The sequence below is a fragment of the Culex quinquefasciatus genome, chromosome 3 (genome assembly GCF_015732765.1).
Source record: "Culex quinquefasciatus strain JHB chromosome 3, VPISU_Cqui_1.0_pri_paternal, whole genome shotgun sequence".
Lineage (NCBI taxonomy): Eukaryota > Metazoa > Arthropoda > Insecta > Diptera > Culicidae > Culex > Culex quinquefasciatus.
Window position 1 is genome coordinate 15,376,093 of NC_051863.1, and position 16,818 is coordinate 15,392,910.

General features: G+C 37.8%; 3 protein-coding genes across 3 annotated transcripts in view; 2 read left to right on the forward strand and 1 right to left on the reverse strand.

The window, feature by feature from the left end:
- Positions 1 to 156: 156 nt before the first annotated feature.
- Positions 157 to 16,818, forward strand: part of LOC6054176 (lachesin) — a 149,789-nt gene continuing 133,127 nt past the window's right edge. Inside the window, exon 1 of the mRNA XM_038262948.1 lies at positions 157 to 1,105. The gene's annotated coding sequence lies outside the window, so the exon portion shown is untranslated. The remainder of the gene's footprint in view (positions 1,106 to 16,818) is intronic.
- LOC119769662 (hepatitis A virus cellular receptor 1-like) lies at positions 1,170 to 1,933 on the reverse strand. Its single transcript, XM_038262950.1, has 2 exons — positions 1,849 to 1,933; positions 1,170 to 1,784 (listed from the first exon to the last, which is right to left on the reverse strand). Exons 1-2 carry the CDS (start codon positions 1,891 to 1,893, stop codon positions 1,284 to 1,286), a joined length of 546 nt encoding a protein of 181 aa, XP_038118878.1. The 5' UTR covers positions 1,894 to 1,933; the 3' UTR covers positions 1,170 to 1,283.
- On the forward strand, positions 6,579 to 7,323 carry LOC6047994 (hepatitis A virus cellular receptor 1). The gene is made up of 2 exons (XM_038262949.1): positions 6,579 to 6,690; positions 6,755 to 7,323. The coding sequence occupies exons 1-2, from the start codon at positions 6,646 to 6,648 to the stop codon at positions 7,253 to 7,255; spliced, it is 546 nt and encodes a 181-aa protein (XP_038118877.1). The 5' UTR covers positions 6,579 to 6,645; the 3' UTR covers positions 7,256 to 7,323.

The following is a 16,818-nucleotide window of genomic DNA, read 5'->3' on the forward strand; positions in this document are numbered from 1 at the left end:
GGCGAAATTCATCCCGAGTTGTGCCCCCCCTCAAAACGGCGCATGCCCCTCCGAATCGGGGTCCCGAACCTTGCCCGAGCGTTCCATCGGAACGGACCGGCCAGACTGCTGGACGCCCCAAAAGCGGGCTCCAGCCGCGATGATTTCAGTTTCCCAGCATCCGTCAAGCGTGTCGAACGCGAAGCCCGCGTTGAGTTGACAGTTCTCTTCGAACGCGGGACAGAGCCCGTCATGGCCTGCTGCTGCCACCGCCGTTTCGGTTGAACTTCTCCAGGGGTGCTCTGCGAAAAGAAGCGCGCGCGAAGTCGCGGCCTACTCGGATGTTTTAGAGGGTGTTGGGGGTTGGTGAGCGCCGCGCGGGATGCACTCGTGTGGGAGGACCACGTGAGTGCGCGCGATTTGGCCGGATGGGGGCGCCGGAATTCACCCGTGACGATACGACAAGGATGCCAACAATGACGACGCTGATGATGATGATGGTGATGCTGGTGATGAATAAAGAGAAATGAAGCATAAAACGATAGCATAAAAAAGAGGAGGAGAAGGCAAAGAGCAGTGTTGTGTACGTTGTGTTGTCTCTAGGACGGGCAAGTGGCCACCGTACGTTAATCACCGTTCCGGATGGATGTGTCCTCGTGGGAACAACACCCGAAATGTGTCGGAAGTGTGAGGGCAGCAACATGGAAACTTGATTGAGGTGGACTCGGTGTCGGTGCGTTTGTTACGCCGCGGAACTAACCTAGAAATATAAAAACGACGACAGAACAAAGTTACAGTGTTGCCAGCGCGGTTGGCTTTGTGGTTGTTCAATAAAAGCCGGAACAAGGGCGTCGATGAGCGCGGAGAGAGGGAAAGGAGGTTGCACGACGGATTGTGGAATATACACCAGCTGGTTTTGGCACATCCAGATAGTGCTGTGGACGGGAAATTGTGTTTTTCGAAGGGGGTAGGAAGTGTAGTGTTATCGGACGTTGTGTGTCTGTGTCTGTAACGCTCAGTGTGGAGAAACATTTTTTAATTAAAAATTTGATGTCCGTGTGCCGGTCCGGGATATTTATGTGGCCGGGCTTGGGTTTCATGGGAGCGAGATGATCCGCCGGCAAGGGTGAGTATTTGGTCCATAACCTAGGATATGGGTGGTTCGGAAGCCGGCTAGGATTAAATCCGGATCAAGCTGGTAAAGCTGTTCATCAACTTTTATTTTAGTGCAAGCTGTAGAATAATGATTCAAATTGTGGATGATAAAAAATAAATAATCCATGCAGCAAATCTTGTCAATCGGCTCAACCCAACAGCGTTCCCGGAAGTCCGACGACCGTTCCGAGCAGCGTGGTCAACAGTCCACTCAACGAGCTCACCAGCGTGTTCACCTGGGTCGACAGAGACCCGGCGACGGTGTTCAGTGCCGTGGTGGCCGTGGACAGTTGGCTGATCAGCGTGCTCGGGACGGTGCTTCCGGCGGCGATGACCGCGCTAAGCTGGGTGTTGGCGGTGGTCAGGGCGGTCTGCACTCCGGCGGCGACGGTGTTCAAGCCGCTGGTGAGGGTCGTGGGAAGACTGGTAAGGCCGTTCGAGACGATGCTGGTCAAAGTGGACTGAAGACCGGTGAGCGTTGACTGGAGCTGGGTCAGAGCCGAAGCGGCGGCGCTGGTCAGGGCGTTGTTCGCCAGGGCGGTCTGGATCTGCGTCAGCAGGTTGGTGATCGTGGTCTGCAGCGATGAGGTGGTGGTTTGCAGGGTCGTTAGCGCAGTGGACAGCAGAGGAGCTGGAGACGCTGTGGTGGCCTGTATTAAGGGAAAGTTTGGACTTAGAAGATGGGATTGGGAAACTCGTTGGAGTTGGACTTACCGCCATCAGGCAGACACAGAATCCGACAATCAACATGGCTTTCATCTTGGTAAGTAGATGCTGTTCAGGGACTATGAAGCTCAGAACTGATATCGATTGAACATCTGGGGCTTGGTATTTATACCAAGTGTGAAATGAACTGAATTTCTTCTTATAAAACTCATCAATTCATCAATGTAAGTGACAATTGAACCCATTGTATTTCCTACGCAATTTAAGTAGGTTTGGATTGTTTGCGTCCAAATTGTTCTCGAAGTATGACGAACTAAACAAATATCCTGGCATTTACGAAAGCAAGGACAATATACACAATCGATGACGAAATTCCATTGGTAATATTTCTCTTAGAAAGTTCTAGAATTATTTCAAAGTATATTTTGTAACTTTGATCCTTCAGTTCATTCATTCGTTGTATTAAGTACCCAAATAACGCTTCAACAACGAAATAAATGGAATGAAATTTAATGCAAGTTCTGGTGCATGTTTGACAAAAGAGGCAGTTTACCATAATTTGGTAAATCCATTCCTTTGTTTCAAAAGTCTTAATTTGAATTTAGAAAGATAATATGCCTGCAAAAACATAACAACAAATAAAGAATTTTGTAATTGGATTAGTAATACGCACGAAACTTCATTTCAAATAAACTAAAAACTAAAGAAATGGCAAAACATGTCCAAGTCTGGAAAAGAGCCAAGTCTACCTTCATTCTGTTGGACACTAGCAAAATCTCGCATTCCAAGATTTATCTGCCATCCTGGCAACCCTGATCAGTTGGCCAAGCAATTCGCGAAAAAAAGGGTCCGCGAGGTTTTTCGATTTTAGCGATTTGTTTGACGATGGTAGATTTTGACAGATTTTGTTTTTCGGCCAATTTTGGACAACTTTTTGATTAAAAGGAACGAGTTATAAGTAAGGGAGCGTTCTTTTAATACTTAACGCAGATGGGGGGAGGGAGGGTCAGAGCACAGACAAACAGACGGGACACTCGAATGCCGATCCATCGTCCTTCTAAAACGGTTATTTCAAATGCAATTTTGTTTCGGCATCCACTCACCCGGCGCTGATGGTGCTGCTGTCGTGACAGCTCGCCCGTCTTTTCTCAGTGTGTGTGATGTGTGTTTTTAAATTGAGCGTAAGCACTAGTGAGGCAGCAAATGAAAACAAAACAATTATGATGGAATTCAGGAATTCTAACGATGATCCACAATCCAGGCTTTGCTGAACAAGATTGGGGCAGTCTTGGTCAGGGTCATTTGAACGGCTGACTAACGAGGACATTCCTTTTGCCCCACTATTAACCCGGGAGGCCTCCTCAACAGCCCGCCGGAGCAACCTGATGCTTATCCCTCGTGGACTGCTGCTCAGATTGCTGCTGCTGGTCGTCCTTTTGGCGATGTTGCGTCGATCAAGGGCGCCACTCAATCTTCATCTACAGTTGAGTTTCTTTGATTCTGTTTCGATGTATGATTTTGTGGTAGCGTTTATTGGAATCTTTGCGACTTTTTGCCTTTGTTGTTTAAGGCAACTTAACTGCTCCGTAGACACGTTCCCCGCGGATGTTTCCAAACGCTCATCATGGGGACCAATTCTGGTAGATTTGTATTGGATTTTTCCGAATTTCCACTACTGGTGTTTTCATGAACAGGGGTATCACGATTTCGGTGGAGGAGGAATCTTCGACAGAACATGGAAGCAACGGGAGGACCAGTTTTTTAGTCTCTGTCGTTGCGGTTGTGGTGCGTCGTTGCTGATGCTGCCGCATGATTTGGCACATGAAGTTCTGCCATTGGAAACAGAACCAACCGTGGAACCAACCCACCGTCATCTTCGGCCATAGGTGTTGATTTTTATGTTTTTCATCGGGTACTGACTGGACGATCAGCAAAAACAAAATTATTTCGATCAGCTGATTATGTTTACAATCGTTATGGCTTGATGGTCTCACGCATACATTGATATGACACATGACAGTGAAGGGTTTGTATTGGTATGTTTGGGCTGCGCTTCGGCATCAGCTCACTAGGCAGCGCTGGCGTCGCCGTGATTTGGTGGTTTGATGAAGGACGATGGATTTCAATAATAATTTGTATGGAGAGTCACGTCTGTTTGTCTGTGGTCAGAGGCCGTGTTACACTCCATACAACATTTTTAAAATTTGTAAGAAAATTTTGTTACGAGGGGTGGTCTGTGGGTAAAAAATCCGTTTTTTGCGTTACGTAATAAAATAACGCTTCCTACATTCATCCATTTTCAGACCCAAGAATCAATTGGGTACTAAAGCCCTATGCCAATTTTTATGTACAACGGTAAAAAACACGATTAAAAACCATTTCTGATCACTTTTTTTCATTTTAATGCAATTTTTTTTTGACAAGACAACATTTTTTCGATGGATCAACTATGGTCCCCTTGGAACGACCTGTCAAGTAGGAGCTTTTCTGTCAAGATGGACCGCGAGGTTAATTTTTCAAAATTGATTTAAAAATCCATTTTAAGCTCTTTATGGTCGTACAAAGGGTCATTGTACTCAGAAAAATAAGCTTTATCGCTGTGAACAATAATATCAGTAATCTAAGCTTCATTTTAGGACCCAATTCTTCAACAAACTTTTGAATCAGTTCATGATCTTCAAATAATTTGAACTGTCAAAAAACCGCCAAAGCATCTACCACATGGATCACACAAAAAACTGTGATAGAAAAATATTCACCGGTATACCGGTATAGATTGGTGGATTTTTGACAGTTGGAATTATTTCAAGAAAATCCACCGCGGTTAACCAAATCAATTTAACAATGCAACACAGATTTTTTAAATCCGAGTTGCATGGTTAATTTGATTTTTGGTAACTTTCCGGAATCAAAAGTTGCATTTCTGCAATTCATAAAATTCCTGAAATCTCTGAATTTTTAAGGTTATTCATTTGAACTAGCATCATGGATATCCATGGGTTTTTACACTTAAACCACAGACGCTTAAACTCCGATGGGTTGGCACAGATTGTTCTTTTGGTACTATTTAGTTTGACATCCCTTGTACACGGCTCTCACACTAGGGTGCGTCACAACAGCAAAAAGTTGAGCTAGATCGTATAGGCGGGCAGAATATCATAGCTTCATGTTCACAGAAGCTATCCTGAAAATTTCAGCCAATTTGGTCAAAATTGATCCGAGGTGCCCACTCGATTTCAATTTTGTATTGGATATTGGACCCGTTAGTATGGGGAAAACGACATTTTTGCATTTTATTGTCCTGAAAATTCAAAATTGAACCAAATAACTTTCTGGGCGAGCTGTTTATAGATTTTTATATGGGGAACAACGTTGTAGAACATCGCGAAACGATCTGAGCTGATCTGGCTTAGTTATAAGTGGTTCAAGCCAAAAGTTTTTCCCAGGGTCGAACTTAGGATTTAGGTACCGTAAAACGGGGTGACTTTGATAGCCGGGGTGACTTTGATAGGTTTGCGATTTTTCCGCTAAATGAAGAGTACAATTAGAATACGTAAGGAATGGTTCAGAAACATACTGACCGTGGTAGACAAGTGTTCAAAGTACCTCAAGAAGAACTTTTCATAAATTTTTGAAAGGTTTATAAAGTTAGTCAACTATAGTTAACAAAATGTTGATGGAAGTCATTATTTTAAACATCTCAAAGTGTCATGATTTTCTCAATGAACATGTTTTTTAATCGGAAAACGGAATGAATTTTCGGATTTTTTGGACAATTTTCCACTAGGAGAATGTTAAAAAAGTTTGTAAAAAAATAAATAATATGTATTTTTGAAACACAATTATAAAAACTCTCTAAATGTATAGGCAATTTCAGTTGAACAAATTTCATATAAAATGTGAAAACTTGTGATAGCTTGATAGCTTCTGTGGACATGAAGCTATGATGTTCTGCCCGCCTATGTGGTCTAGCTCAACTTTTTGCTTTTGTGTCGCACCCTACTCTCACACACACTACCTGCACGTTTGCTTTACAAGTGTGAATTAATTACTTACTTAGTTCGACGGAAACATGTCAAATCAACGGGGGTCAAGTGTCTTATGATAAATTTCTTAAAATTCTTATAAAATTTGCCAGCTTTAATAAATGTTCAAAAAATATTATTTTTTGCGTGAATTTATTAAAAAAAAAAATCTTCCCATTATAGAAGAAATGGCTAGTATCCACGTCACGCAAAATCCAGATTTCTCTGCCAAGTGGCAGAGGACGTTCCAATGAACGTTTTGAAACATGAGTTTCACTGGAATATTGATTGGTTTTGGCTGCCGTTGCGAAACCCCAAACGGCTGTTATCCTTGTCTTATGGGAAATTGCCTGGACGGAGTTTGGACTAATACTAGAAATACCATGAATGCTATCGATCGAGGATTTTGAAATTACCTGGATAACCCCTTCTCAATCTCAATCCGAATCGAGGGATACATTTATCAATAGTTAATGTTTTGAAAATGGTCCGGTTATTGTGAAAAGATGTGGGATATGTGTGAAAAACAAGCAACAAGATAAACATACGTTCAGCGCAAGGACAGTTGACTAATTGCAATTAAAACTGAGCGTATGTTTCATGAGACCGCCTTTCTAGAACGTACCGACCAAACGTAAGCAGCTGAAATCTTGCACGCGCAATTTGGAAGAACACAACTGGTTCAATTGTTTTATTGAAAATTTGATAAAGTTGATCAAAGTCGAATTTATTCCACACTTGGTATAAATACCTAACCGCAGATGCTTAGTCGGTATCAGTTCTCAGCTTGAAGTTCCCTGAACAGCATCTACTCGTCAAGATGAAAGCCTTGTTGATCGTCGGATTCTGTGTCTGCCTGATGGCGGTAAGTCCAACTCCAACGAGTTTCCCAATCCCATCTTCTAAGTCCAAACTTTCCCTTAATACAGGCCACCACAGCGTCTCCAGCTCCTCTGCTGTCCACTGCGCTAACGACCCTGCAAACCACCACCTCATCGCTGCAGACCACGATCACCAACCTGCTGACGCAGATCCAGACCGCCCTGGCCAACAACGCCCTGACCAGCGCCGCCGCTTCGGCTCTGACCCAGCTCCAGTCAACGCTCACCGGTCTTCAGTCCACTTTGACCAGCATCGTCTCGAACGGCCTTACCAGTCTTCCCACGACCCTCACCAGCGGGTTGAACACCGTCGCCGCCGGAGTGCAGACCGCCCTGAACACCGCCAACACCCAGCTTAGCGCGGTCATCGCCGCCGGAAGCACCGTCCCGAGCACGCTGATCAGCCAACTGTCCACGGCCACCACGGCGCTGAACACCGTCGCAGGGTCGCTTTCGACCCAGGTGAACACGCTGGTGAGCTCGTTGAGCGGACTGTTGACCACGCTGCTCGGAACGGTCGTCGGACTTCCGGGAACGCTGTTGGGTTGAGCCGATTGACAAGATTTGCATGGAATATTTATTTTTGAGGTCAAATATAACTTATCATTCGCAACAAACACACTTTCTGTCTCAATTCTTCCAGAAGAACACCCTTAATCTGTTTGCCGGAAAAGTCTACCCTCAAAATCCGGATGTCAAAACTATTAGACAGTGTTGTTTCGTCCTGGCCACACACTGTTCGATGGTGTGTGGGTCCATGCTGGGTTGGTCAAATAAAAGCTGGTTATCTATACTGTTCCGGCGGTGGACTTGCGTGCTCGGTCTCCCAAAAGCTGGACCGGATTTTCGGTAATCGAATTGTGGCCACCTCCCTCCACGTGGTCTGGCGAATGTTCGGAAAACTTTGCTCTTAAAAAAGTCGGTCCGACACCCCTTTCGCCTTGTCCGTCGCAGCAGGCCTTTGCCGAGGGTGGAAATGAGATTTGAATTTTCCGGTAAACTTTTCCCTTTTTTGCATTCACGATTCAGTGAGGCTGGCCTTTTTTTTGAAGGTTTTGCGGGGGTTGGACGAACCGGGCAGGGTTGCCAGCCGTCGGAAAAACTTTTCAAAACATTGATTGAATTATGGGAGTTGCCGGCGCTGAGGGTTTCGGGGGAAAAGATAGCACATGTTTTTTCGGAACTATGTACAAAGTAGGCGTTGAGGGATTTGATGGTCGTCGTTATAAATTTTAAACTGTTTGCGTGCCAGACTGGCCAGACTAAATGTCAAACTCAGAATTTGCCATTTTTGTCTGGTCGAGTTTAAAAGAAAAACAAGCTGCGTTCAATTTGAGGACCAGAACGACAAGAGTCGTGTACAAGTGCATTGTCCCCTCAATTTAGCTTTGCGTGATTTTCCGTGAAACTGGCAGCCAAGCGGCGCTCGCAACGGTTGCCAGCTGACTTTATCGTTGGCATGCTTTGATAGCAATGTTGCGGGGTCGAAAAAAAGGGACGCATCAAGTGGAAAATGAACATTTTCTGGCTTGGATGGTCTTTTATCCTCCCAATGTCATTTGTTGAGTTTGTAATTGTTCTGTGCACCGAGGTGAAAAATTGCTTGAAGTTTTAATGGAATGCACTGTAAAAATATCCTTGTAAAATTACAAGGGTTTTGTTGCACCTTGCTCAACAAAATAATGCAATGTTACATGAGAAAAGAGGTAAATTTAATCCAAATTGAAAAAAAATAATCAAAATAAACAATGTGCTCCCCTTTCCAAAATCAGTTCCAAATTGACAAGTTCAACTTCTGTCAATAATGGAAAAATATCACTTCACGGCAAAACAAGTCTCAAATTGAAGATTTTGCTCCACCTCCCACTTCAAGAACCAACATCAAACATGACGGTTGCCACTTTGGACATTTTCTCCCCCGTGCCACATGAGAAATAGTGTGAAAGAGAGAAAGTGGGAGCAAGCAAAAAGCAGGAAATGAAGCCATCAATAATGTAATAACACTTGTCGCAATCAGATCGACACCGGCCAGGTGTGTTTTTGTTCTTGTTTTTTTTTTTGCTTTCGGTTTCAACACCTACACACCTTGGCACTTTCATCTCGTGACTTTTGAACACAGTTAACAAAAAAAAATTAAATCTGGTAGTTGTAAAATTTGATGCTGTAAATTTACATGTTTCACCATGTAAATTTGCCTAAGTCAATGTAAAAAATAAATAAACGCAAAATTTACAAAAAAAATCAGGCAGAATTACAAATTTTTCACACAAAACCTGTGTTTCACTGTGCACGGAAAACCTGAGAGCAGGCGAGTGGGCGACGATGAAGGGGTTGAGAAAAAATGGATCAAATTTCCGTTCTTGTCCCTTTTGGACGACGCCTACTAGGGCGAGCGACACTTTGATATGGGCCTCACCTGAGAGCTGGATATCAGGCCAAAAGGTCAAATTTGAAAAAAAAAAACATTTTGTCTGAACAATATTTGAAGTGAAACTTTGTAATATAATGTATTTTTTGGTTTTTTAGTGTTTTTGAAACCGCTACACATAAAAAGCCAAAAATGTTTTTTTTGTTTGTTTGACCTTTTACTGTTAAAATTATGTAAATTTGGAAGGTGTTATTTTGGAAGTTTGAATATTACCTCTTTAATAATGTAATTTTACCTCAATTTAGACTTAAAAAGTGACATTACATCAGAAACAGGGATGCCAGGTCTGGTGGAAGTCGAATCCGTAGACTTGTTAAAAAATCCAGGTGGTTGGTGTCTTGGGAACCCAAAATATTTTTATTCTAGCTAGGGGTTATAGTATTTCCCAAACAAATAGTTTTCTTTTTAAAGTTTTTTTCACTAAAATTGAATTAAGGTTTTATCAAGATAAACAAAAAATTATTTTCAAATTTCATGCCTAATTTTACTATATTTCCACAGTTGTGCTAGTGTACATAAACTACAAAATATAAATGATTTTTCGAAAATATGTTTTTTCATGATTTTATGTGCATATGTCCGTTATGATGGTTATGATACATTGTGCCGTGACAGAATGACGTTTCTTTTTTTTCAGTTTTTTGCTGTAACTCGGAAATTTCAAAGAAAACATCCTCAATATTGTTACAGATTCTGAAAGTAAATATTATATTCTATTTTCTGGACATGATATGCTTTGGAAAATGTATCCTGACTACCGGATATGTTTCAGGATTCCAACATATCTTTCGCCATTAAATCAAGTTTTAAAATTTTCCTACTGGTATACTAGCCCGGAGAATGTGTCTTATAAACACAGGGAAATGTATTTTAATGTTGAGTTTATTGCACTCCTATTTTCAAGACAACTCTGATTTTTATTACAAAAAATGATTTACTATAATTTGTTAGGTACCCTATTTAGAAAAAATGGCAACATTAAATAACATTGAATTTATGTGTATTACATAAAAAATATGTCCACAGTCTTATTCCCATCATTGATGTATAATTTGATAAACCTTCATAATACATATAATATTACTTAAATGACATTTGCAACGTTTTCAAGTGGTCAATAGTCGAAATTTTTTATCTTGCGAATGAACTATTCGATTGATTTGGTGTTTTCGGAAATGCATTTTACACCTGCCCAGCTGTTTTGCAATCATTAGTTTTAAAAATATCTAAGTACTGACGGTTTTTTTTTCGCTGAAAAAAACTTTTGCAGTAATGTACAACGGAAATTCACTAAAAATCAAAATATTTTTTAATCGATCGCAGGCATGCTATATATGATTTTTAACTCTAACAAAAAAATACACATTTTTATAATTAACTTTTGAATTACCAAAATTTGCATTTAAATTTTTCCAAAAAAACGTATGTTTGGCCGTGACTTATACAATTTTCACACAAATTTTAAACATTTGAGCAGTTCTCTACGGAATCGGTCTTTTTTGCTTAATTTTAATTTTTGTATTTTTTAATCCGGGTGAAACTTTTTTGGTGCCTTCGGTATGCCCAAAGAAGCCATTTTGCATCATTAGTTTGTCCATATAATTTTCCATACAAATTTGGCAGCTGTCCATACAAAAATGATATGTGAAAATTCAAAAATCTGTATCTTTTGAAGGAATTTTTTGATCGATTTGGTGTCTTCGGCAAAGTTGTAGGTATGGATATGGACTACACTGAAAAAAAATGATACACGGTAAAAAAAATTTTGGTGATTTTTTATTTGGCTTTTTGACACAAAAACTTGATTTGCAAAAAAACACTATTTTTAATTTTTTTTATTTTTTGATATGTTTTAGAGGACATAAAATGCCAACTTTTCAGAAATTTCCAGAATGGGCAAAAAATCTTTGACCGAGTTATGAATTTTTGAATCAATACAGATTTTTTCAAAAAATCGAAATATTGTTCGCAAAAATTTTTCAACATCATTTTTCGATGTAAAATCGAATTTGCAATCAAAAAGTACTTTAGTGAAATTTTGATAAAGTGCACCGTTTTCAAGTTATAACCATTTTTAGGTAACTTTTTTGAAAATAGTCGCAGTTTTTCATTTTTTAAAATTAGTGCCCATGTTTGCCCACTTTTGAAAAAAATATTTTTGAATAACTGAGAAAATTCTCTATATTTTGCTTTATTGAACTTTGTTGATACGACCCATAGTTGCTGAGATATTGCCATGCAAAGGTTAAAAAACAGGAAAATTGATGTTTTCTAAGTCTTACCTAAACAACCCACCATTTTCTAATGTCGATATCTCAGCAACTATAAATCCGATTCACAATGTTAAAATATGAAACATTCGTGAAATTTTCCGATCTTTTCGAAAAAAATATTTTTAAAAATTTAAAATCAAGACTAACATTTCAAACGGGCCAAACATTCAATATTACACCCATTTGAAATGTTAGTCTTGATTTTAAATTTTGAAAATATTTTTTCGAAGAGATCGGAAAATTTACGAATGTTTCATGTTTTAACATTGTGAATCGGATTTATAGTTGCTGAGATATCGACATTAGAAAATGGTGGGTTGTTTAGGTAAGACAGAAAACATCAATTTTCCTGTTTTTAACCTTTGCATGGCAATATCTCAGCAATTATGGGTCGTATCAACAAAGTTCAATAAAGCAAAATATAGAGAATTTTCTCAGCTATTCAAAAATATTTTTTTCAAAAGTGGGCAAATATGGGCACTAATTTTAAAAAATGAAAAACTGCGACTATTTTCAAAAAAGTTACCTAAAAATGGTTATAACTTGAAAACGGTGCACTTTATCAAAATTTCACTAAAGTACTTTTGATTGCAAATTCGATTTTACATCGAAAATGAAGTTGAAAAATTTTGCGACCAATATTTCGATTTTTGAAAAATCTGTATTGATTCAAAATTCATAACTCGGTCAAAGATTTTTGCCCATTCTGAAATTTCTGAAAAGTTGGCATTTTATGTCCTCTAAAACATATCAAAAATAAAAAATTAAAAATAGTGTTTTTGCAAATCAAGTTTTTGTGTCAAAAGCTAAATAAAAATCACCAAAATTTTTTTACCGTGTATCATTTTTTCAGTGTAGTCCATATCCATACCTACAACTTTGCCGAAGACACCAAATCGATCAAAAATTCCTTCAAAGATACAGATTTTGAATTTTCATACATCATTTTTGTATGGACAGCTGCCAACTTTGTATGGAAAATTATATGGACAAACTAATGATGCAAAATGGCTTCTTTGGGCATACCGAAGGCACCAAAAAAGTTTCACCCGGATTAAAAAATACAAAAAAAATCGAATGACCGAAATCTCAGAGAATTGCTCATTTTCAACTGCATTTTTGAAAGTAGAATCGAAAAGCAGTTTTTAGAAATTTTGATAAAGATTTTAAAATGAAAAATTTTTCTTCATAAGTGTCCATTTCTTTTATTTTTTTTTAGTTTTTATTTAGTTACAATTTTTTTATAAAATCGTCTAAAAAAACATTGTAGGTTTGTCTTTTCGTTCTTGCGATACAGCCACTTAAATATAAAAAATAAAAAAGATAGTTTTTAAAATGTCACCCGAACAGCACGATTTTTTTTATTCAAGATGGCACTTTCATTCATTAAATATTATCTAAATTTAGAAAATTTTAAATTTTCCTCAAATGCTTAGCCAGGGCTACCTAACATCCGGCAGCGAAGGCATTTTATCTGGCCTACGGCGGTTTTCGAAAATTGTTTGTGTAGACCGTTCAAAATTATATTAATGTCATAAATTAAAAAAATAATCAATTATATGATAAAAATTTTAACATTTTTAACAAAACATTTATTGAAACATTTATATGAATTTTGTTTTTATCTTTTTATGTACAAAAAAAAATCAGGGACGTGCTGGTATGGAGAAAAGTTACAAAATGTCTATATATTTTTTTTAGTTTTTACATGGATTTCAGGTTGTGGGATATTACAGCGTTATTTTGCCAAAATTAACACATTTCGATGCCAACATTTCAAAAAGCATCATGTACAAACCATGCGTTTTGAGAAAAACGCATTTGAATGTTGAACATCCATTTTCAATTACCATTTTTATATAAAAGCAAAATAAGATGTTCTAATGATAACAAACGATGAAAAACGTTGCTTTTGTTGATACTTGAGCATCCATATTCAATAAAACATTATTTCCGTAATTTTATTTGAGAAAAACAAACATAACTTCTTTTGAAATCACCAACGTTTATATCACCCTGCTGTCACTGAGAGGGGCGCTTTGTTATGATTCGTTTTTCTTCGCCGAATGTACATGGCGCTTTTTTCATGTTGCTTTTTTTCGTCACGAGGTTTATGTATCCTTTTGTTTGACAGGTTGACAGGGCTATATAAACAGGGACTGCTGATGACAGAGATTTTGTTTATGTTACTTTATTTAAAATCATGATTAAACAGACTTTACTGAAGTAACTTTTGCTCATTTTTGGTGGAGAGGTAGCTTATTAGAAGTACTTTCAGAATATACAATAACCCAGAAAGTCTCAAAATGTACATGATGCTTTTTGAAATGTTACCGTCGATTTGAGCAATTCTCTACGGAACCGGTCTTTTTTCTTTAATTTTATTTTTTGTATTTTTTAATCAGGCTGAAACTTTATTGGTGCCTTCGGTATGCCCAAAAAAGCCATGTTGCATCATTAGTTCGCTCATATAATTTTCCATACAAATTTGTCAGCTGTCCATACAAAAATGATTTATGAAAATTCGAAAATCTGTATCTTTGGAAGGAATTTTTTAATCGATTTGGTGTCTTCCGCAAAGTTGTAGGTATGGATAAGTTCGACACTGAAAAAATATGGCAGTTGGTAAAAAAAATTTAGTGATTTTCTACTTCACTTTTTGTCATTAAAACATGACTTGCAAAAAACATTATTTTTTCTGATATGTTTTAGGGGACATCAAATGCTAACTCTTCAGAAATTTCCAAAATTCGATCAAAAAATTCCTTCCAAAGATAAAGATTTTCGAATTTTCATAAATCATTTTTGTATGGACAGCTGCCAAATTTGTATGGAAAATTATATGGACAAACTATTTATGCAAAATGGCTTCTTTGGGCATACCAAAGGCACCAAAAAAGTTTCAGACGGATTAAAAAATACAAAAAAAATCGAATGACCGAAATCTCAGAGAATTGCTCATTTACCATATTAATGTTCTGGACATATCTCGAAGCAAATTTGGTTTTAGTTTTTAAGAAATATAGAAATAATAAAATTTATAAACAAAAAATATTTTTATAGGTGGTTTGAAAAATATTTTTTTCTTAGTTTTGTTTAAAATCTTTGAATTTTAAATCAATTTGATTTCACAAATAAATAATTAAATAAAAAAAAAACATTATTTTTTTTTGATTATAAAATTAATTTAAAAAAACAGATTCAATGTTTGATTTTTAAATTGTATTTTGAATTTCATATCAATTTAAAGTAGAAAATAGAAACTAGAAATTAAATCATCGATTTGAAAATACTGCAACAAGAAAACTGACTTAGGATTTTTTTATCAACCTGTTTACTACGCCAATTGCAATTTTTAAATCAGAATTTTTAAAGCAATCGGCAAACATTTGAATTTAAAATCAATTCATCAAAGTGGGAAATATTAAGGAGGGCGCAAAATTGATGCTTCGCCAAGGGCCCTTGGACCCAAGGTGCATCCTTGAAGAAAAGTGACATTTTTCGTAGAGCAAAAGTTACTAAAAATGACCTCATGAACACGCGAAAAAATATGTGGAATTTTCACTTGTAACCTTTTCTTAGAAAGTTACTCAAAACCCTATACAATATTCCTATGCTCAATTTTTGTTAAAGTTTTTGATCCGGAGAATAACTAAGTATAACATCGCAAAGCGCTAGGAGTTAACTCCGAAAAGAAACAGGATGTTTTGGGATTTTTTTTTGTTTCTTGGGCCCAATACACACCACATGTTCCAATTTCAATCCAAATTAGCCTTTTAACTCAAGTTTAACTTATGTTACGATTTTGTTTTAAATTATTTATTAATGTTTTATGTACACCAACATAATTATTTTTCAATCATCGACTTGACGTGACCTCAACCCACTAGATCGATTACTCATCTATCCAGGTTTTAAGCGAAGATGGCGTTCGAACGTTGAACGTCCGAAATGTCAAAATCGCGCAAGAGCACCAACATTAGAAAAAAAATGCGGCTGTCATGCCATGGCACACTTTTTTCGTAATGTTGGTACCACTGCGTGATTTTGACATTTCGGGCGTTCACCATTCGAACGCCAAAAGCTGGATAAGCTGCACTGGATTTCAGCCATCGCCTCATTTCTCCCATTTCTCCTAAACGACTTTTCATTTTAACGTTCCTCAAAACTTCTTCTCTAAAACAGATTGTTCAAAACGTTTTCATAAAGCATTTTTATCACGCAAAAATATAATTTCACGTCCTTCATACAATTATCAGCCAGCATGAAAATCCGTAGATTTTGGAGATCAATCCGTAGATCCGTAGAAATGGCTGAAATCCGTAGATCTACGGAGAAATCCGTAGATATGGCATCCCTGATCAGAAAGGTGGTAAAATTACTCATTTTCAGAGGTAAAATTACACATTTTCTGGCAAAAAGGTGTACCCCTTCCCAGATGTAATATTACAATGTTTTTTTTTTTGCAAAACCATAAATATATTTGTTTAAGGTGATAAAGCCTATAATCCCTATAACAAAAAGTTTCTGAAATGCCCCATCCTGTTGGCAATTGCTCGAAACAGTTGTTATCAGTTTATCGAGGAAATAACCCCGAACAGAAACTTTACTTCCGCTCGATTTTCCAGTCGGTGGAAAGCCATGTTGAAAAGTTGATGACTGATTTTCCATACTCTTCCTTTCAAGGCTAACATTTCAAATTGACTAATGTTAATAAAGGACAAAACCGCTATCCAAATTATTTCAAGAAAATTTATAAAAATGTCCGCAAAGGCATTTCAAGTTGTAAAATCTGTTCAGCTCGTTTTGGTTTTGACACCTTGATCGATACAAAACTTTGGTTTGGGGGTGAAAAGGTTATCGAAAAATGAGACCAGAGTGAAACGATTCACACACACTATATCACTAGCGTGCCCAGATCCTCAAGGAAGGTGGGGCAACAATATGAGCGTTTTGAAAATTTCGTCGTTTATGAACACCCCCTTGGCAATTTTAGAACAAGTTTCTGAGGAAGGTGGGGCAACTGCCCCATGTTGCCCCACCCTGTGCACGCTAGTGCACTATATCATCGACGACATTTGGCACTCAAAGTTTGTATTGATATAAATTCTCATGATTGCCAATAGTTATTGTAGTTCATTATAATAATTTTCAAAGGTTTTAAAGTCATCGTAATTCAAAATTTAATATATAAAACTATTTAAAGTATATATTTAGGGCATTCTTGTCAGAAATTTACCAATACATTTAAAGTATGGTTCATGGCACCTGGACGTTTGTTTGCGTCAGATTTCCTATCTCTTTCTAGCTTTCTAGCTGTTTTTTTTACTGGCCGCCTGATATGTCAGAAAACATACTTCGCAGGGCTGTGACAGCTACATCTCGATCATTATTTGCGTCAGGACACTGTG